Raw genomic sequence first — 22,950 nt, forward strand, 5'->3', positions numbered from 1 at the left:
CGTCAAATCCCACTGCATGTCGTCATAGATATATACGTGCATCACGTCTTCGTCTGCTTACATCTTGCTTACGCAAAAAAATGGCGAATTCACCGTGAATAGTTCCGATGAATTCGCAGGAAGCTTTGTCGGGTTCCGGCGGATTCACAGTTTACGGTAAATTGACGGCGCCGAGAGCAGGGCCCTTAGACCACAAAGTAAGCTGCAGGGTTGCAGACTTCGCTAATGTCTTCTCGAGCAGTCTACGTGCCGACTCCGCGAAAATTAGAACGGAGCTCAAGATGGCTGCTGTCTCACATTGTCGTCTACGCGAGAAATCAGAACGAATCTTAAATACGGTACTCGTTCTCGTCAAATAATAGTCGTTACTGCCCTAGGTCATCTTCCAATAAGAGTAACCCGCTATTGTTACTCCTGCCCAAAAAATTGACGGTGGTTACTCTGTATGTACTCTATTTTTCTCGTTGATTTCTTCGTTTCGCATCCACAATTACGCCCATACTACTGTTTCACTTCTTCACTGAACTGCGCAAAGATGCAACAAAATTCAGGAAAAAGAAATGACTGACTGATCGATTGTAGGGTTTAACGCGCCGACGCAGCGCAGGCGATGAGGCATGCCGTAGTGGAGGGCCCCGGGATAATTTGGACTCCCTGGGGATCTTTAACGTGCGCCGAAATCTCGTACACACGGGCGTTTTTGCTTTTCGCCTCCATCAGAAAAGCGGCCGCCGCAACCGGGAATCGAACCCGCGTCCTCGTGCGCAGCAGCACAACGCCTTTGAAAAAGAAGTGCGTGGCGCAGTATTAGAAAGAACGAAAACACAGCATCCATGCGTATGCATATAACTGCGCTGCAAGTACTATGTGTCAGCCGTTCTCGGCGACATCTATAATGGTTGCGAAAGGTGGGTGCCGCGTGCGGGATAGGAAGGTGCAGTTGTATTTATTCCGGGGCAAATTGTCGACGAAAATTGTGAGAAGCTTTTTGTGTAACGCCTGAGTCGCGAATGCACCATCCAAGCGAACGTCTGGCTTCCAGACGCGTGCGTGTTGGCGGTCAAACAAAGCACCACACCCCACTTTCTATTGGTTGAATCCTTGGTAACGCCGATAATGCAGCACCTTCACGCGTTGCGGTCCGTTGCCAGACAGCTGTAGCGGTTCGTTGTCGGACTATGCCCGGCATGCTTGTGTAGTGATAAATTTCGCAGCTTTTCTCACTGCGATGCGCCGGCATCCTTTGTATACATGATGCGCCATCTTTTGAGGGATAAGTGAACTTTGTTTGTTAAAGCGTGGCCTCCGCGATCGGCTGCTGGCGGCGCGCCGTTGCTCCGGCCGTTCCAATCGCCCGGAGAGAGCGTAATTCCGAAGAGGCCGTTTCGCCGTTTTCCGCCGCACCGCGGCGCGCTTAGCCTAAGGTCGCTTTCCGTGGCGCGGGCGGGCGCACAGGAGGAAAACTCGGCCTGCGCAGCGTGTGTGAGACGTATAATCGAAAATTACAACCGCTCATCAATGCAGTAGATAGAAGTAGTTACAGGTGCCATTAATTACTAGCCGTTTAATTTTTGACGTGGACTGGGGCCGCTGTGAAGCGTAAGTGAATTCATTGCACATCACTAATTTTTATTTTTGTTGTCGCGCATATTTAAAAAGATAAGGTTTTATTTCTGGAAAACTTGTATTTGTTATTTTAGTACATGAAAGAGCGCGTGATACAAAGAAAGAGCGCAGTGCATTGATTTTTTTTTTTGTGAGTACCAACGATATCACTTTTTTTGTTTGCATTCATTTAAGAGAAAAATTGTTAAGTGAAGTGTAATCTTTCACGACGCATAGGTGTCTTACAAAGCGTTGTTCCGATCCAGTGTTGGGTAAGACAAACTTCCTGCAATGCTTTCGTTGAAATTGCGTGGCTGGAACTGGGTCAATTTTTTATTTATTATGAGGTTTAACGCGTCGACGCTACATAAGCGATGAGGCGCGCCGTAGTAGAGGGCTCCGGATTAATTGTGACCACCTGGTTATGGGCGTCGGCAGGATTTTACCTTGAGGGGGCAAATCTATTGTTGCGCGAAGGAAGAGGGAGAGGGCATGGGGTAAAGTGTTAGAATGGTTTGGGTGAGGGGGGGAGCAAGGGCCTTTTTTGCACCCCCTCCTCCCTCCCGCCGACGCCCATACGCCTGGGGATTTTTAACGAGCGCCGAAATCTGGAACACACGGGCGCTTTCGCTTTCGCCTCCAGCAGAAAAGCGGCCGCGAATCGAACCCGCGTCCTTGAACTCAGCAGAACATTTTTCCCGCGGTTGCCAAAAACATTGGAGGCTAATGCACCGAAGATATATCTGGGCAAGAGGACAAACAAAGTCATTTCAGGATACGTTATACTTTAATTACGGCAAAGAAAACCCAGAAACACAGGCACACACACACGCATGCACACGCGCGCGCGCGCACGTGCGAACCTACACACACACACACATTGACACGCGCCGCGAACACACCGAGAAACGCAGGCACACACACACGCATGTACACACGCGCGCGCGCGCACGTGCGAACCTACACACACACACATAAACACGCGCCGCGAACCCACCCACATACGCATGCACACACCCGCACGCCACACAGGCGCACGAACCCCCACGCACACCACACACGTAACATGCACGCGTGCGCACGCGACCGCACACGCGCCGTGAAACAACACGCGCGCACTGTGGCCAAGTACTTTCGAAACAGCCTGCGCCGTGAAAGCACGCGAAAAGGCCGTAAAAATGACAAAAGAATTCAGCACACTGGCATTCAATCTGCACGAAATGCGAAAAGAGTTTGGGCTGCCTCATTCGACTTAGACGTAACCAAACCGGCTATATGCAAAACGAACATGTGCCTTTTAAACAACGTACATACCTTAACTTTGTACTGCTTGCAGGAACGAGTGAAAACACATCGAGCGCATACTCAAGGTTTGTCTGCAGTGAAAACTCGACAACGAAGACTGACGAACACCTGAAATCGCAGGCAGTGTCGGTCAGATGAGCCTCGCTTCAACCTTAGGCTAACGGCGCCGCCTCGCGGCGCGTGTCGGAGTTAGCCAAATTACAAGTTTTTGCTGGGGGACGCGCCGAATGGGACGGCCGGAGCAACGGCGCGCCGCCGGCAGCCGATCGCGGAGGCCACGGTTAAAGTTTTCTTCTTTTTTCACAAGGGTGCTGCACAATGTTCAGTATGATAAGGCCCCTTACAGTACGATCTTTCTGGATTCCAGAGCGCTTTTGTGAGCGCGGTTCACCGAGAGGCATTCCCGTTTCCTCATCACGTGCGTTCTAGGGAGTGCACTTAGCGAAAGCGATGATAACTTCAGTGAGGACGAAAACTGCGTGCCTCCATCAGTTAGTGACGAGAGTGATTCGACAGAAGTGAGTGACGAAGACCATGACGGTGGTGGAGACAGCACCGTGCGGATCATTATACTCTGTGAGCTACGCAATTTGTCGAAAGGCAATGAAATGGCGGAGTAAGCTTTTATTATAGCATCTAGATGTTTTCATTGTCCATAGTTTTATTTACAGGCCCACAGAGCAGCAGAATCAGGGCGAAAAAGAGCAGGGAGACCTGCAGTACCCCCGCAATCCCATCCAAGCGCTGGTGGCTGATCTGTGGGTTCGAGCCGAAAATCGGGGCCCGTCTGCACGTATGGAGCGCAAGTAAAGGCTAGACAAGACGAGCCATTTCATCTACATGCTCCCAGGCCAAAGCAACAGGGACTGTGCTGTTTGTAGCGACAGAAAGACGAAAAGGGGGAGGAGGAAAACTAAGCTGTTCTGGGAAACTGCAGTAAAAACTCTTGTCTGCACCCAGGAGAATGTTTCGAGCGGTTTCACACGCTGCTAAAATATTGGTAAAAGATGTTGCAAGGAAAATGCAAGAGAAAAAACAAATATCCTGTGAGTTTTTTTTTCTTTTTTTTTTCGCACAGTTCGTGGTTTTTTCCGCGGCGCCCGAAACTGGCAAAATAGCTGCGGGCCGGAACGGCCGGAAATTGGGTAAAAGGTCGGGACTGCAAAGGGGTGGTTAAGAAGCGACTTGTGCAGGTTCACGTCCGTTATCAGTATGCTGAGACATTGAGATTGTCTTTTATTCCTTACGTCTGCATTTGAAAGACTGTACATTGCCTTTCTGACCTCTATTGTATTCAGTCCTGCTTTAACGTAGCCCCCACTGAACACTTTCTATATTGAGCCTCACCGATTTTCTAATTAAGCACTCATAATCTCGTTACTGGCAAATTTTCGTCCACAGAGCAGAGTCAAGAGAGTCACAGACGAGGGCTATCAAGCGACTGGTCGGTAAAACGCTTGTCTATAACAGCGATTTCAAATTCAACCAGCTATATCCGAAAACTGCCGAAACATACTCGTTCCAAACATGTCGGAGGCAAAAGCGAAGGGCTAAGACTTCAGAATTCTGCAGTAGTTTTATTAAAATCCCGCTCCGGCGGGGCAGGATAGGGCTGAGAGTACGAAAGCTGTGTTATAGATAAGCCTTTTACCGGCTGTACATTGAAACGAGCACTAACCGTTTCCTTCTGTGTTTTTTTTTTGTGTGTTTTTTTTTAGAAGTGGCTGTCTGAATGCCTGAGTAAGTTTCTTAATACACGACATTTCAACTCGGAACAAGCTTCCACATTTGCTGCGAATAGCCATGTATCCAGTTTCTTTTTTTACATTTTCCCCACAGATTTTAGCACAGCCGCACTATGGCTAGTCCAGATGGCGCCACTTAAATTGCAATGTGTTGCCACGCATACAGTAGATGTTCAGACGCACAGTGTGTAATGACAAAATGCCCTGGACTCTGAATTCATTACGGCAGGGCGGTTACGAAGTGGGAGCCCTCTAAAGCCCTCTTCCGCCCTGAAGTACTTTTTATTTACAAGTCTTTGCAGCCGATTTTAAAATCGTACTCCCACAAAATACACAAAAAATTCCAGGAGCAAAGTCTTCGAAAAGAATAAAAATAGGAAAAACACGCCTGAGCACCCCTACTTCGCTTCCCTTCCGAGTTGAGCGCTGGGCGAGCAGCAGCCTGTTGAATAATAAATGCGTTACACCGGGCACGATAGGAGGACTCACCACCTTTTCGATTGGGAGTCGTTTTCGTTTGCATTTGTATTGTTTCCCCCCATTTTAATCGTTCTCCCATAAGAGGAAAAGACGGCCCAGGAAGTGAATTTAATGCAAATTCTTTTACACAAAGACAGCCGCCGGGCGCTTCTAATCGAAGCGGAAGGGCCTCGCTCCAGAAGAGGCAAATACTGCCAAGTTTCGTTACTGTTGCTGACCAACGAAGAGAAACGGGGGCTGAAAGCAGGACAAAAAAGGTGACTAGACGAAAGACGGGTACCAAATACGATCGTTGGGGAAAATCGTTGTCTAATGCTGTATAGACGGCGAATAAGAGGGCAATGAATCGGTATCTTCGCCGGCACTTTCCGTGCATAATTTACGGGTACACACCCCGCTGAATAAATTCTAGCCGAAAGCTCCTGAAGGGACCGTATGTATGTATATATGTGTGTGTGTGTGTCTGCGTGTGCGTGTGCATAGACATGTGTATGTATGCGCATAAGTGACACCCTATATTTTGAACAATCGAGCGAACAGGCTGGGTATACGAGAGACTATTCAGCGTGGGATCACATTCATGCCATCAACCTGGTAGTGGAAACATCCGGTGAGTATACAATAAATCTCTTTTCACGATATTTACAGATTACGAAAAAGCCTTTGATTCAGTAGAAACTCCTTCAGTGATGAAAGTATTGAGTCAACAAGAAATAGAGAAAACGTAAGTAGGGCTCCTGGAGGACATGCACAAGGAATGTATGGGCACGGCAACACCTGATAGAGTTAGAAGTTCCCTATTAGGAATGGCGTCCGACAAGGAAGACACCATCCCACCGAAATTATTTACGGCATCGCCTTGAACCTGCAAAGGATGTTTCCGGAGTTGCTCTCGGAAAGCTTACATTTAGCTTTCGAGAAAAACAAGTATAAGTCCGGAGTAATGTTAAATAGACGCGTCGAAAGCCCTCCCTTCAACATATCCTTCAACGTTTGCGTCCAATGCAGGACAAAGGCCTCTCCCACGTTCTTCCAACCGTCCCTGTCTTGCGATGACCTAGTCCATTCCTTGCATGCGAATTTTAGATGCGACTGCATCTCATTCACTCGCCTTGTCCCTCCATACGGCGTCGTTGCCCGTCCACACCCCTCCCCCATTCTCCTCGCCGCGCGAGCTGCGCTCTCCGCCGCTCACCCCCTCTCCTCTCTGATAGCGAACACTCTCTCGCGAGGGGCATTGGATTGGATTCGATTGGATTGGCTTGGCTTGGCATGGATTGGATTGGATTGGATTGGATTAAAGTGGATTGTGTTGGATTGTGTTGCGTCATAGCCGCGCCACGTTGCGTCATAGCCGCGGCGGGGGTTCACGGCACGTTTCACGCGATGAGAGAATCAACCTAACGGAAACAACAACGGAAACCCCTATGCGTCGCATCTACATAGGCGTTCCCGCGAGGGGAGGTGGGAGTAATTTTATGATTTCATCCTTCAACCGAGTTAATGGTCTTCCTCAACTCCTATAGCCCCGTCTCTCGGCAGGCGCTCCGTTACCCTGGTGTTGCCGCTGTTGTCAGCTCTCCGCCTTCCTCTTAATTTCCACTTCCCCTATCAATTTTAGTTGTGACGTCACCCACCCGAGTTTTTTCCCTGATATTGGACTCTCGTTTCCTATCCCTAGGGGTTACACCTATCATCCTTCTTCCCGTGGCTCGTTGGGCTGATGTACATAACTTTTGCTTCAAGCGTCGCTTAGTCAGGCGCCAAGTTTCTGCCCCAGAAGTAATCACTGGAAGTACGCATTGGTTGCACACCTTTTTTCTGAGGGATAGATGGAGCTTACAGTTTATTATTTAAACGTGCTTGTCCAATGCCCCGGGCCCTCCCCATACGACAGCGAAGCTGTCTATGTCTGACCCCCCAGTTCACATTCCAGTGAAGCCGCTTTACTCGGCACCGCTTCTCTGCTCCTCCATGCCACCGCCGATGCCTCTGTCCCAAGTTTCATACCCATCGCCACCAGCGAGGCTTCTTTCCCAAGTTGTGCAATGAGCTGATAACGGCGCTTCCGCCGCTATTAGCAGTTGCACTTTTCACTCACTATGAAACAGACTCATGTCGTTCACTCGGAGGAAGAAGTGCGGGAGTGGAAGGAGCGTCGGTGCACACAGAAGCGCAAATGGGCTCTAAAAAATAAAAAAAGCCGCGGAATGTGCAGCCACCGCCGTAGTCGCCTCAATTCAACCTCGTCGAGTAGCGGCGAATCGCTCCCGGATGAAGCGCAACTTGCCCGCTTGGAACGCCGACGTGAGCCAATAATTCTTGTTCAGCGTGAAGGGTTTTCGGAGCGTTCTTTTCGATGGTGTCTCTCACGACTACACGAGCGCACTTCACCGGTTGCCGGTTTCCGTGTGCACGGAGGAAGGGAGGGAAGGGGGCGTACACACCTAGCTAGGCTTCATGCCCTACGTTGTTGTGCTGGTGGCAGGTTTAAACGTGGACGTCTCGTGGCCCAACGCGACCTGTCTGTCTACTCTCCTCCGTGGTCGAGCGGTTTGGGTTGGTGTGTTACACAGACAGTAAGGTGTCTACGGCGTGGGGGGAAACGGACAGCCCCATGTTTGTCCGCCGGAATGAAGCTCGAGTCCTTGCAAATTTCATTCATGTAATTATTTTGAAGCATGCTCAATCGCAAATCGCAAAAAACAAAATAAACGTGTTTTGTTTCGTGCACTCCTCGCACTATATACGCCAAGCTTCGCTGGTCATCCCTCACAGAGTGGGACGACCCTGAATTGTTAGTTCTAGGCCAGATTTCTTTTTCGTGGCTGGTATCAGCACAACTTATTCATCGTTATATTAATCCGCCTCCTCAAGTAGTTCCTTACCTACTCTAAAGGTGAGGTTTTCTCAGCTGTCTTTTGAAATGTATCAGGCTATTAGCCCAACTAGAGAGTTAACAAAAGGAAGTACGCCGAGTACGAGAGCATCGGTTTTTATACAGTGGCTATAAGGCTATGGCACGTGCCTCTTGAAGATTCAAGGCTTAGGCACTGACTTCGTTTCGAAAAGAAAGAACCGACGTTTTGTTTTTCTCGGGATGTCGAGCGCGTGTCCTGGAAGCAAAATTTCCGCGCCCGCCCATCTGCGATAACTGAGAGAGAATCAGGAGTGGTGAACAAACGTGGTCCACGACTTTTATGACACGCCATGCGCAGCTGGGGGTCGGCGAGTACGAGCGCAGCATGGAAAGCGGACTCACCTTGAAAAGGGCGTAGCGATGAACGATGTTCCTCTCCGCCTTAGAGGCTTCGTAGCGCTCGTGCAGCTTGATCAGGGCGCACTTGACCGTCTGGTAGGACTCGCTGACCTTCTGTTCGGCCATGAAGAGCCTCTCACTCGTCTGGACCGCGCCTTCACGGGTGTGGTCTGCAAATCAAGGTCCAGCCCCGTTCTTTTATCGCGCACAGAAAGGGAGAGCCGAGGGCGCGCAGCGAGAACGGAGCTCAAGCATCGGTTGATTTCTAAACATCCTGATAAAACATGTAGGGAATAACCGGGGGCAGAAAAATATTTCGACGTAGCCATGATGTTCTCAACTGGCAGTACAGAAATGTTTGCTCAGTTTATCGGCCTCTCCTCCATAAAACTGTGGGAAACTCATGGACCTTATCCCCACGAGAATGGTTCACATTATCTTCACCGTTCAAACAAAAGAAAGTCGCTGAGCACCGGCCGAAAAGGCGTTTTCCAAAGCTCCAACGAATGTCTGCGTGTTTTCGGTGGGTAGTTCAGCGCAGTTACTTAGCACGATCAGGGACGGAAATGTGGGCAGCGCATTTATATTTTATCCTAGACCACACTAAAAATAGCGATCTTTCCAGACAACGGACTCTGTTGGCGCCTTCGGCTGGGGATAACACCGTTTGGGAGTTTCTCTGCAGTTTCCATACCACAGTCCAATTCGGCAGCCGTCAATGTAAGCGAATCACGTTGACGTGATGAACTCTGGTATGTAGCGATTCTACAGCTGCGTTTAATCTGACGGTACCACTGGGAAACTTTTCTGCAGTTATTTATGGCAGGGACTAGCTATGAATATTGCTAGAAGTGAGGCGCGCCAAAACAGCTAGCAGCCTTCCCGTGTGGCCGGCAGCAGCAGAGCCCGAAGCGATTTCGTGGGGAAGAGCTCCGAATCAGTCGCAGCGAGAAGCAAACCACTGAGGGCTGGTACGCGGATATCTCATTGCTCAGAGTACTCTCAAAGAATATATATTTTAAAAGCGGTCGCTACTTTCTCCTTTACTTTCTACTAGCATGTGCTTGAGCGCATCTAATGGAATACTGCAACCCACAACATGCAAACTTATTTAATTTAAGGAAATGGCCTTTGGTAACTCCCCAAACTCTAATCCGGCGCTGAAAGCCGTTGTTTTCTATAAAAAAATCAACTATAAAAACTCCGAGGACACTTGAGCACTTGTGAATGCGAAAGTTGTGAATGTGAAGTTGTGAATGCGAAAGCACGAGTGTCCAGCTGAACACTTTGCCTCCGCCTCGCGTTGTAGAAGGGCTATTTAATCTTGCCGATGGGGACACTTTTCTTTGTGATCAGCCTTAATGCTTTGGAATGGCTTCAATCTGTCTCCTAGGCATTGCTCCGCTGCACGTTCCTGTCGCCGTGTAATTGGGGAGCTGACGACGATGGTGAATTTCGCCGTTGGTCTATTCTCTCGTTCGGCTGCGTTCTCAAGCCCCCTTGATCAGCGCTGTACTGGCGTGGGCGACTATTTATCACTGCTGCCGAGTTTAAGCTGGAGGCGTTAAACGCCCCGTGCTCTCTCGCTACTTGCGACTGTAAGCTGGCGCTACAGAAAGCTTCGTGGTATGGCCCGCTGCCGAAGGAGCCCTTTCTGTTAAGGACGGCGGACGCCGGCTTTTTTGCTTAGAAAGGTGTTTAAGGCTTTCGCAAAAAAAAAAAAATCAAATTTCGAGGTACGCAACATCAGCTGTTACGTAATTGAAGACGTACTAAGCATAGAGTTATCAGTGCGTTAACTACATGTTGTCATTCAAGTAGTCCGATCAACGAACGAGCATTAGAGGCACAACCTCACAGTCATGTTTCTTGGCGATGGATTGATGGCCGCCACCAGTCACACAAACAAGTCTTCGCGACGCCATAAGGCTTTTAGAAAACAAGGCATGCAGGGTCGCCATTTATTCATCTGTTTAGATTAATATTTAGAACAGTTATTTGATGTTTCCGTTAAAGTTGTGGAAATTGTATTGGGATAAAGCAGTCCTTTTAATGAGCCAAACTCGCATTTTCCCTTCATGGGTTCTTTAAAGGGGCCCTGCACAGCACCGACTCGACCAAAATGCCGTCGTCAAGATTGGTAATCCCCACGCTAGCAGTGCACTGGTGCGCGTCCTTTGGCCTCCGGATAAAGTAACGGCAGCCATCGGAGACAGCTACGAAATGGGCATCGCAGGGTCTGCCCCCTTGCGTGTTTGGCGTCCGGAGGAATGTAAGCGCTCGTGCCTCTTTTTATCCAGATGCATCCATGGGGTTCTTCCCGTGCAGCGGTTCAGGTAAGCGCCGCTTCTCTTTCCGTCGTTCCTAAAAGCACTCCAGAAGTTATGGCTATCGCTAGCATAGAAAGAAACCTCGCTGTTTGCTTACGGCAGCACATTGCTGGCTTGCTTTTGTTGCAATTTTATTTAAAGTGGTTGTCGAACGAATGATTTTGTTTTTGCTGCAACCAAATGGAGGCTGGGAGATAACGGCTATACTGCTTCTGTGGCGTCGCAGGAGGGCAGAATTAATGCCGGACATTGAAAAGCGGGGAAAAGGGGGAGCATACTGGTGGAAGAATTTCCAAGTTATTTGATGTTTGAAGTTTATTAGCAAGTTTGCAAATAATACAGTGCATCAATCTGTAAGGAATACAGAAAGAGGTCCCATAGTTTGTCGCTGTGGGGGACCTCTTGTTAAAAAGTGCGTAATAACAGGTGAAAAATGAGCAGCCAGAATAAATAAGCACACGCATAATGCAGATTTATACACAAACCGATTCGACATGGAAAAAAGTGAACACATGCGATGATAATCGTTCATTACTGATTAGGCCAAACATTCACAGTAGTGGTTAGAAAAACAAGAAGCGTCACTGGACGTCAACAATGTCAAAATATAGAAGAAAAGGAGTCGAATCGCGGCAAAGCAGCCTTGGCTGATTTGTTAAGCCCTGGTAAAGGCAAACAGAATATACATGAAAACAAAATGATTGTAAACCCACTTTACACAATTAACTCAGAACGGGGATCAATCAAGCAAAGTGCTTGCATTGAGACGAATCAAGAAAAAAGAAAATCGCAACGCACAAAGCAGCAGTGGTCCACTGGAGACATACAGCTTCCCGGATAATATATACTCGTTTTTGTACGTCTTCTTTGGATTTGTCCGGTTACAGTGAATGAAGGACTATTCAAGAAGAAACGTTTAAGTGATCTCTTAAGAGATGATAATGGCTTACGACTTTTTAGGGGCAGGGGCAGGTTGTTCCGCAGTCTTATCATATTGAATTCAACGGACTGTTTTCCGGAGTTCGTACGGACTGGAGGAAGCAAGAAATTATTTCGCATTGAAAGCCCCGTGTTGTTGTGGTTGGTGAGATTTATTCGTCCTATTACATAAAGAAGGTGGGAGCGGCTGAGAAAGCTATCATCGGTACTTCCGAAGTTGCACAAAACGAGGTCACTGATCGGGAGAAGGTTGAGGGATCGCAAAAGAGGAGTTAGATGCGTGTCTCCGGACTAAAAGTGATTTTTCGGGCTGCTTGGTTTCGAAGCGGATAAGTGGTCCCCCATGATGTCATGCAGTAATTTATGTGACTATGGATGAAAGAATTCTAAAGAGTAATGAACGCGGACAAGCTGAAAGAACGCCGAGCTTTCACTAGTACACGAATTCGAAAGGCTGTTTTTTTTTTTACTAAGGATGCAATATGTAAATTAAATTTAAGGTGCCTGTCTAGTTAAACACCTAGGAAGGAGCGTAGAACAGCAACGTTTGGCTGGCTATTTTGTGGCCACCTAATATAAAGACTGCACGCGCTTACCGACCGTGTTTTAAAAACAAAGGTTGAACTTAAAAGGTTTGTATCTGCCCTTTAACATGCCAGGCCACGTTTCATTTACGTGCAACTGCCTGAGCCATGCTTGCGTACCAGTGTTTGTGTGTTTGCAAATATAGATATATTCAGTCTGCACAACCATTCTTTTTACCAATGGCCGTCTGTTCGCACGTTCGCTGCCAGTTATTGTTGATGTCCAATCTCAATGCTAGTTAATCCCCGGGATCATATTTTTGCCCTCCAAATTATAACAGCTCGGCTGTATTGTTTTTTCGTTCGCTTGTTTGTACGTTTTCGATTTTGTCTTAGTGCCAGTTTTGTTTATCCAAGGGATTGTTAGAGGAACGCCAGCATGTTCACCTAGCTGCAAGCTGTTCTTAAAATTTTGGTATCACATCTAGCCAATTTCGACGTTGAAAAATGCTGTGACAAGCTTATTATGAATGGAATTTTTAATATAAGTGTCCTTTAGATAAGGTTCAAAATATTCCATATTTGAGTCGGTTGTTTCAGTACTCGATTCGTCTTCGATATAGTTTTGAAATGTCACCATGCGCACACACTTAACCTGGTGGGATTGCGCTGCGCGCAAAATGCCCGTAGCACAAGCCTGTTTACTTAGTGTCGTATCTCAAAACGCCAACGTGGGTAGGCTCGTGGCACGGTTTCGAGCGTCTAAAGGCTGGACGTCAACGCCTTTGCTACTAGCCCAAATTTTCAGCGTAATAATGACCTTCTCGCTTTCTTCAATCCCTGGTTAACGAATTGTATCGGACGATGAAACAATCTATGAGCCTGGGAAGGTTTCTACAAGCAAAGAAGAGTAACGCGAACGACAGACGATGGTCACAAAACCGACTTTCAAATTGAATCTTCATTAAAGACCAATAAAAGCAGCACGGGAAGCGTGCTTTAAATTTATTTTTGCCCTCTAAAAACAAAAAGTACGATAACGAATACTCGGAAAGCAATGAACCATTTGAGTGCTATAGGAAATAGCAATGAATATGAGCGCGTCATAAAACCGGGCTTAAGGAAGTGTTGAAGCCGTCACAGCTCACGCCAAGCCGCTCTATTAAAAACACGCAACTTACTTTAGCCTTATACTGAGATATTGTTAAATTGGCCAAGCGAGAGCAGGTGCTCATAAAACGAACATCTCGGGATGAGGGGGTGGGGGAGGAAACCAAGCTTTAAATTCCCACCCCTCACGAACGACTGTAGTCGCGAAGACATGTTAAGCAGATCGAGATATTAACGGGTTCGCTCGGAAGCAACTTACCTACATGTAAGCCTGCTAGACATTTACGAACGATTCAATAATTCACCGTTGCACAAGCATGCAAAAGGGTTGAAAAGTTGACTTTCGGAGGCCTTCGCACGGCGCTGTGGCGAGGAGGTTTTATGTGGATAGGGCGTTCGAGAACAGGGCGCACAGAATGGGACTTGTAGCGCGGGGTACCTGACACAGGGATCTCGACATCACGGTCGTTCGTGCTCCAAACATGCCCGGCATGTGCCAACGGGTGTACGCTGCTATAGGCAGCAAAGCGCATATCCTCCGAACTGAGTCTAACCTACCTGTGAAAAGAATAGAATGCCTACCCACCCACGAATCCATTTTAAGGAACTACAGCCATACGGTATCACAAAGACCGGAATAATAAGAATGTTATAAACGCGCCCCATTGATCATTGCTCTTGCGAAGCCCTTAATGCAGCCACAAACAAACTGTTCGACGTCTTCCTTTTTCCTTCTCTTTTATTCAGTTGTAGGCTCCTAAGTGGAAGCTAGGGAACGCCTCTACGTGCCTCTCCGTAATCGAGTTTGGTGTCTGCGCCCTGGAGTAAGTACTATTGACAATCTATTTTCTTCGCAAGGCTCTCTCTGGGGTTTCACCTGTCCGCCGGGGGAAAATATAGATCGGTTATGCAGCTCCGCACTTATGTTAACCTAGGGGGTGATTGGAGCCGCCACTTTCGACAGCAGTCGTCAGACCACTTATTTCTTCTGCTTACGAAACAAATTGAAAGGCACTTTGCTTGTCAGGCCTTCGCAACGGCTAAAAAAATCAAGGCGGAAATACGAGAGCGAGTGCACGAAGTGTAGTATAGTTTGGGCGTGCAGGGAACGCTTTTTTATAAGAAAGGCCTGGGCAATTACACAAAAAAGCGGAAATAAATGAATTGTACTAAAATATGTCCGATAAAAATTCACTGCTACAAAGTTTAGTATAGCTTGGAGTGTAGTAAAGTAGGCAGTAACTAAAGCATTATGCTTTGTTCGGTTATCAGTAAGACATACTTTCAGTCACCACACTTATCATTGGCATGGCGAAAATTACCTCCGATGACGTCAAATGCGTCTGTCCTTTCTCATTCTCAACATGATCAGACTGAAAAATAAATAAACGCTGAAATAAGGCGCCTGAGAGGGTCTTTCGAGGACATTCATTTTTCGGGCTCTTTTTCCATTTCTTTCCTCCCCTGTAAGAAAGTCAACGAAGAAACACTCGTGTACTTACCGAATTCAACATCTTGGACAAACTTCTTTACGGATGTTGTGAACTTGCCAACAAGGTTGGACCCTACAGAAGTAACGAGAAAGAAAAAAAAAAAAACAGGTTACGTATTGTTGCTGTAACGCCATACTTGCAGATTCTGCAGAATATCTGTCTTTCTGAATTTCGCTTGTGGGTGCGCGATGGCGTGTGGCTGCGTTCACGCATGCCTGCACACATGAGAACAGTTTTTTTGGCAGCCTGCAAAAGGGCCAGAAGTCTGGTTCCGCTTCCTAAAGGGCTACGTGATTCCATGTCTGTGATTAATTGCTTCCACTGTTGACACTCCTGGTACATGTCCTGCAAGCGGCTACTTGGCAGACTCAACCCTGTATGTACAGCGTTATCCATAATTCACGATTACACGCCGATATGACCTGCTAGCGTTGAAGCTTCGGTGAGTAAGTGTGAAATTATGGGAGGTAGAGCGCGCAGGAATAAAATAACAAGCAAGAGGCGCACGTCAATCGCGCCATATCGGCTCACCCGAACTTCTACGTTCTGGCGAATTTTACTCCTACTAGATCAATCATTATTAACTGTCTATCTATTGAAACAATGTTTTCTTTGCACATTCGCTACTACAGCAGTCTGCCGCTTAAGAACTATGCCCTTTCACATCGGTATGAAGCTCCTGCCTCATGAGTACGGCGCAAAAGTTAGGAACTCAAAAAGCGCCAATTAGTCAGGTACTTCGGCGCTCAAAAACATAAAAAACGCCGAGAAATATATATACGTGCTGTCAAAATTAAGTTTTTAACACTTTCCTACCGGCTATGAAAGTTCACCTCAGCAGAAAACATCCAGGTTTGAGTTTTGAACTGACTTTTTTTTTTTACTGTAAAGTATGAAAACACCCTTATGGCACCGAATAAAACTAACACTCCACATTTTTTTAATGTACGATGTGCCATTTGGTGACTACATGCCCACTTCCCAGTGTTTTGAGCAGTGAGTGCGCGAAATAATTTTTTTGTCGATGCGAAAATAATCGGCTGTTGTTTCTTCCGCTCCCAGGCTTAGACTCGAGTGACGAATGTGCTATGGCACTAAAGAATTATTAGAAAGTTGCAGGGGATTTCGTGCAGCACACGAAAGAGCTTGAGCGATTGAACTTCAGCACCGACAGTGGCTCCACTATCACACAATGCGTTTCTATGTGTCATATTCAAACTGTGCGCCTTTGGCTGCGCCGTCTACAGTAGCCGACCGTTTTTTTCGGACTCCAAAAATTCGGACTAGCTGGATATTCCGGATATTCCGGACCAGAGGAACCGCCAGCTGTCCCATAGAAGTATTTGCTCACGGATTTTTCAGACTACTCTTTTATTCGGACTATGTTTTGTTCCCCTCCAGGTCCGAAAAATCGGTCGGCTGCTGTAGTGCATCACTCCGGAGGCCGCGCTTAAGGTCGTGCACAGCGCCATGTTTCCCCTCCTCCTCCTCCCCTTCCCCCGCACGAGGCGTTCGACCTCTCCCTTCTGAATAAATTCATTCATTCATTCATACATCAGAATCAACTTGGATGCGCCCCCTTTTTCTTTGTGTTTTATTTCTCCTCTCAGCGGCCTTTCTTTCGCTCTCGAAGTACTTTGGTAGACCTCCGTGTTCTGTGTGGCGTTCGCGTAGAGTACAACCAAGAAGGAGGAGGAATAAACGTTTATTTTATAAATTTAGAGCATATGGGTGGCCGCCTTAGTCCAGGTAGTCGCGTGCTTTCGCTGCTCGTCCACGTAAAGCTGTGGTCTACAAAGCTGGTCTGTATAGCTGTAAACACCGTCCACGTAGAGCTGTGGTCAAGTTAATTGCCTGTCCCCTGTTACGAATCGGCCAGCGCCGCCGTACTTTCCCACATCACTCCTCGGCTGTGCGGCGAAGCCACTGCGTGCACCTTTCAGCCGTCAGGCGCCAGCATTTTCATTCAAGTTTCGACAAGCCGGGCCAGATGCCTCGCTTTCGGCGCGCTTCAAACTCCGGTGGTTGCCAGCGGCACGTCGAGACTTGTTCAAGGACACAGAGGCCCCGCGATCTCAGCGGAGTCCTCCTCTCTCCCCTCTCTCGGACTCAACGTGCGCCGAGGCTACCGACTGTCACGAACTCTGGAAAGAGCGTTGTGTGTGTCTGTGACGTTCGTGGCGTGTTGCCGCTTGTTGGCGTTTTTACCGTTATGGCTTTTGGGTATAAATAGAAGCCGCCCAAGCGCTGTAACTTATTCCTGTTTGAGCAGCGAATCCATGCTGTCGCTCTGCTCGAGTCCTGTATTGTAACCTCGCCCGTCGGGGCATTGTTTTTTTTCTGGCTTCGGCTCACCTCTCGCTATGAAGTAAACAGTATTTTCTCGCCTCATTAATCGCATTTCTTATTCGCGCTTTTGGTTAAGTTAATGTACAGCCTGAAGGAATATATATCACAGAATACATACATATACACATGTACCCAATGAAGGGGGGTTCACTCAGAATTGATGAAACAGCCGACCGAATAAATAACTTCAGCAAATCATTTCGATCACTCATTCACAAAGGCCCTGTGTGGCCGTCCCTTAAGCATACCAAAAGAGCAACACGTACCCCTAGGGGGAAATTGACCAAGGCTTGGTGGACCTGCTAATAAAATGAAGTAATTTCAAATATTCAGGTACATTTGATCATCAAATAAAAAAGGTGAATAAATAATTCAATAAAAAAGTAAAATAAATTCTTAAAAGTCTGAAATGAAAGAATAAAAAGTTGGCTGACGTTGAAATTCGCAGCCTCATTGTATCATCGATCCTAAATGTATTTGCCTTCGACAGAATAAGTCAATTCCGAGCTGTTGGCAGAAAAAAAAAATACTAAGCCAGACTACAAAAAAATTCATATCCCCTTCGTATACGGACGAAGATGGTTGAAACGCGAAGATTTTTTTCCGCCGCAAACCGAGTCGAATGAAAGTCCAATCTCGTGAGGGATTCGTTCGGTGTCGTTTGAGTTTGGACTTTGATCTAACGAATCCCTCACGAGATTGGACTTTCATTCGACTCGGTTTGCGGCGGAAAAAATCTTCGCGTTTCAACCAACTTCGTCCGTAGACGACCTCCAAGATCCGATCATAAAAAATGGCTTGAAATGCGCCCCAGAAAAATCTGAACTCATCAGGCTAAGATCGACGAGAAACAACATCACTCCAGGCCGCATTATACTGGATGGACAGAACATCCCTTTCCGCCCCGCAATAAGAATACTAGGCATGGTCATTCAGGAAGACAATAAAGCCACACATACTCTCAGCAAGCTTGGCAAGACGGCTCAACAGCTGGCCAGAGTAGTAAGAAGGATTACAAGAGTTAGGAAGGGCATGCGAGAGGAGGACACCCTCCGCCTTGTTCAAGCCCTCATAATGAGCCGCATTGCATATAGCCTCCCCTTCCACCGGATGGATCACAAACAAGAGGAAAGGGCCGATGCAATAATAAAAACAGCTCACAAGACCGCTCTAGGCCTACCAATTTACACATCCAACGAAAAATTCCTGGAGCTCGGCGTACACAACACCTTCAGAGAAATCAAGACTACGCTATTAGGTGCCCAGAAAGAACGCCTCCTGAAAACCAGAACAGGCAGAGAAATTCTCAGAAGATCTGGACAGGAGGTTCATGCAGCCTTCATTAATAGGATGGTCGATTTAACGCCCGCTCAAAGGCACTGTATCAAGACCTCTCCAATTCCCAAGAAAATGGACCCCACTCACAATAAGTGCAGAAGATTGCCAAGAACTCCTTACATTCGAAAAACATATCAGGACAATCCAAACGTAATCTACACCGATGCCGCCGTAAACAAGCAAGGCAATTTATCAGCCGTAGCTACCAACGAACATGGGAAGATGCTGGATATCATCATTATCAAACAACTAAATATTCAAGAAGCAGAAACTGCTGCCGTCATACTAGCAATCAGATGGGCTGAATTCAAGAATAAGGACTCAATATTTATCACTGACTCGACCAGGGCCATAAGGAACTTCATCTGCGGCATCGTCCCAAGGAATGCTGAAAGACTTCTCCCAAAATTTCTAAAACAGAAGCACACACTTGTCTTGACTTCCGCCCATCAGGGGCTAGAGGGTAACGAGGCGGCCGATTCTCTTGCGAGGACTGCCATACACCGCAGATACCCGGAACATTCGTACGCCCTCCCTGCTTACTGTCAAGGCACAGACAAATTAACACCCTATAGGCTTCACCGAAGATCAATGCCTACGCCACACCCCAGCCTAACGGCTGAAGAAGCGAGAAATCTTAGAAAAATACAGACGAACAGCTACTTACATAAGTCCAGACTATCACTTATGTTCCCAGAAAAGTATAATGAGGACTGTAAGCGATGTCACCAGAAGGCCGATTTATTCCATACAGTCTGGAATTGCCCAATTACTTGGGACAAAAATAGCCACGAAACCTCATTAGAGTCTGGGAGGAAGCCCTGTCCAGCTCGGACCCTGCACAGCAGCTTGCGCTGCTTAGTAGGGCCAGGGATCGCCAAATAGCTTCTGGGGTCCTGGAATTTGGATCCCACCCTTGATCTCTCCCCCTTTTCCCTCGCCCCTTTTCACCAAATAAAGTTTACTACTACTACTACTACTACTTGTACTTTGATAATGGTGATGCCCTTGAAGTGTTTGGCACATACCCACTCAGGGCACTGGCCAGGGATAAAGTGCTAACTGTGCACATGCGCTTGAGGTGCCCCTGTGGAAACCCGTTCTGTAAGTTAGCTTTCCTACAGTGAGTTTTGGGTGCAACGATTTGGGTTATGAACTTCGACTTATAACTTTGAAGACGACCTTGACTTTCGACCAAAGAAAGCTTCGCAGTTCAACCATCTTTCGCTTCACCCGTGATCATCATCCACGTCAAAGAAAATTGGCTTTCCTGCGGGGTCGCCATTGGTGAGTCCGAGAAAGCTTCGCTTTGGAATCCAAACTACTCCGGCCGTGTCCGAATGGCGACTGCTTCCGGATTCTGCGCAGTGCGAACGCAGGATGGCGAGCTCCGTCCAAGGAGCGGCTTCGGCGGGCCTTTCGGCCCGCGGTGACAGGTCAACGTTTGATAACAGTGCAAGCCAGGAATATCAAGTCATTTTGCCCCATTTGCCATGTGGACCATCTGCCCTGAACACTATTTTTCTGCACGCCGACGTGAAAGGGAGACTGTACAAAGTCGAGGACTTCCGCGACACGTTGGTTCGACTGAAATTGCTCCCCGAAGTTATCGCTTTGGGGGCATACCAGATGAACCAGGTATGGGCGGTGACCTTCAAGGACCCAAGTGGAGCTAAGAAGTTGGTTGCTGCCTCCGAACTTCAGGTCAAAGGTAGGCGGTGCCTCATCATCGACCCGGGCAACCAGGACGTCCGCTTGAAGCTCCACTGGGTTCTGCACCACGTCCCCGATGACGAAGTGCGACGCGCCCTGGGGCGCTACGGAAAAGTCACGGAAGTAGCCACAGACCGCTGGCGCGTGCCGGGCTGCACCGTGCAAGACTCGACAACGCGTCTGGTCACCCTTCGGCTCAAGGCAGGCGTAAGCGTCGACGACATCCCGCACCAGGTACAGGTGCCGTCAGAAGTAATTGGAGCGCGGGAGCTGTGGCCGAACCGCGTAGGAGCGCCGTGTAGCTGCACCGGCGGTAAACTAAACGAGCAGAACACGCATGCGTGCCTGCTGACGCTCATAATCAATCTTTATACTTCTCAACCCAACTCTTTTAGCACGGCTTCGAGCATTATTCGCAGCATACTGGTATCGGCGATGGCGCCGATAGCAGACCCACCTAAAAATATTACAAAAGAAAAATTGTCTCTTCAGATCCCTGCGATTGCGACGCTTCTCCAGCAGCTCGCGTGCGCTGAAAGTGTGTGAGCGACACTGCCAGATACCGCTCTGCTATCGGTGCCATCGCTAAGACCAGTATGCTGCGAATAATGCTCGAAGCCGCATTAAAAGAAGCAGGTTGAGATGTATAAATGAGATATTACCGTCGGCAGGCGCACATGCGCGTTCTGCTCCTTTCGTTTACCGCCGGTGCAGCTACACGGCGCTCCTACGCGGTTCGGCCACAGCTCCCGTGCTCCAATTACTTCTGACGGCACCTGTACGAGTAGCTCGCGAGAACGCGCTTGTCGTCGTGCCAGGACGGGAGCCGCTTTGCCTGCGTTGTCACCGGAGTGGCCACATTCGACGTGAGTGCCGGGTGCAGCGGTGTGCTTTCTGTCGTCGCTTCGGACACGACGAGAGTCAGTGTGTGCGCACCTATGCCAATGTCGCAGAGCGGCAAGCGGAGGACAGGACGGCCGAATACATCATGTACGCCGAAGACGCCGAGGTCGCGGCGAAGGGGGCGGGGAAGAAGTGGTGAAGGACACGCCCACCGGGCCGGCACCGGCTGCAGTTCCGGAAGACACTGCGCCCAAGGAAATTACAGTGGCCCAGGGAGACCCGGAGCCTAGCGACAACGCTTCCACGGCCCAACGCGGCAGTGGGGCGGACGGCGAACCTATCCACGCTGAGGGGGACGAGATGGAAACCGCGGAAGCGGGGTCCTTCAACGCCAGCGCGAAGCGTGCAAGGGAGGCCGCCGCGAATGACGAAGGCATCGGTGAACTGGGAACGGAGGAGCCGCCGGCAAAAGCCACACCCCAAGGTCGACGGTCAACGCTAAAACCCAAGTCCAGCATACCTCCTGACAGAGCCAACGTGAAACCCCCAGTGACTTAGTCCGACTGCAGAGTGAGGAGGGGACGGGAACGGCGTTGCAGTGCACTGAAAAGACGCTTTAAAATAAGAGGCGCAATCTTCATCAGCCAACAACGCCCAGCAGACCACCCTGGTTCATCTTTTCTGCAACCATCAGTTCGTTCACCCTTTTTTGTCACCTTGCTCGCGACGCAGTCTTCACTATAAATAATGGCAGTGCTTGAAAGGCCGCTACGCTTTGCCACTTTAAACGTACGGGGTCTGGGAGCTCGGCGAAAGCAGCGTCAGCTTAAAAGATTGGTTGATGAAAAAGAAATAGATATCTTGGGCATCCAAGAAACAAAAATTGAAAGTGAAGACTGCAGCGAGACCATGGTACGAACCTTTAATAGCCGCTTCAGCGTATGTGTTTGTCATGCCGTAGGAACTTTGGGGGGGGGGGGGGGGTGCTGCCTTTTTGTTAGGAGTGGTATTGGGATTGATGTCAAAAATGTTGTTTCGTGTGAAACGGGCAGGCTGGTGATTTGTGATTGTAGCTATTGCGGTTTTGAATTTCGTGTGCTTTGTATGGTACGCCCCAAATGTGGTTCGAGAAAGAGTGTTATTCTTCGAAAGCATTTCTACATGGTTAAAATACGAAGGACGCATCTTTTTACTCGGGGATTTTAACTGTGTTTGTGAGTCAAGCGATAGAAATGGGCCACATCGAGCAAACGATCAGAGTGCACTGGTTCTTAGCGACTTGATTGAAGATAACGAGCTCGCAGATGTCGCCCATTGCGCGGCAAACAGTAGCGCACTGAGGTTCACGCACTTTCAAGGCGCAAGTCACGCGCGACTTGATAGGGTTTATGTATCTTTTGAAATAGCGTCACTGTGCGGAAGCTACTGCGTTGACGATGTTTCATTTAGCCATCACTGTTTGGTTTCGTTTTTGTTGGGAAAGAAAAGGGACAATTCCAAAAAGTTCAGTTGGGAATTATGGAAAATGAACCTACACTTATTGGACGACAACCACTTCACGCAAACAGTGGAAGAAGTATTCCGCAAATACCAGAACGCAGAACAGATGAACTGGGGAGTCAAATGGGAACTATGTAAACAAGAATGGAAACTGTGTGCAATAGAACGAGGAACTGCAATCAAACGGCTAGAGAGGGAAAGAGAAAACAAGCTAAAAGGTAATTTACTGCAGTTACTGAAGCTTGAGTGCGAAAGCCCAGGCCTGTTCCGCGATGACATAAGGACAATAAAAAATAAGTTAGAGGCGATAGACAGAGATATCGGGGGGCAACCATTCGGGCAAGGGCTGAGAAGTTTTCATCTGGGGAAGCCCCCGCGAAAAGGTCGCAAAGTGACGAGGTAAGCTATGCAAAAAAC

At 48.2% G+C, this 22,950-nt stretch overlaps 1 protein-coding gene across 1 annotated transcript in view; it reads right to left on the reverse strand.

Moving 5' to 3' along the window:
• The window catches only part of LOC144153661 (uncharacterized), a 207,492-nt gene that overhangs the window by 78,219 nt on the left and 106,323 nt on the right, over positions 1–22,950 (reverse strand). The window contains exons 2-3 of the mRNA XM_077685325.1: positions 14,800–14,862; positions 8,398–8,564 (exon numbers count right to left, since the gene is read on the reverse strand). Coding sequence (XP_077541451.1) covers positions 8,398–8,564; positions 14,800–14,862 — 230 coding nt within the window. The remainder of the gene's footprint in view (positions 1–8,397; positions 8,565–14,799; positions 14,863–22,950) is intronic.

Source organism: Haemaphysalis longicornis, unplaced genomic scaffold (assembly GCF_048455015.1).
Source record: "Haemaphysalis longicornis isolate Haplotype H1 unplaced genomic scaffold, Haemaphysalis longicornis Haplotype H1 scaffold_1, whole genome shotgun sequence".
Classification (NCBI taxonomy): domain Eukaryota; kingdom Metazoa; phylum Arthropoda; class Arachnida; order Ixodida; family Ixodidae; genus Haemaphysalis; species Haemaphysalis longicornis.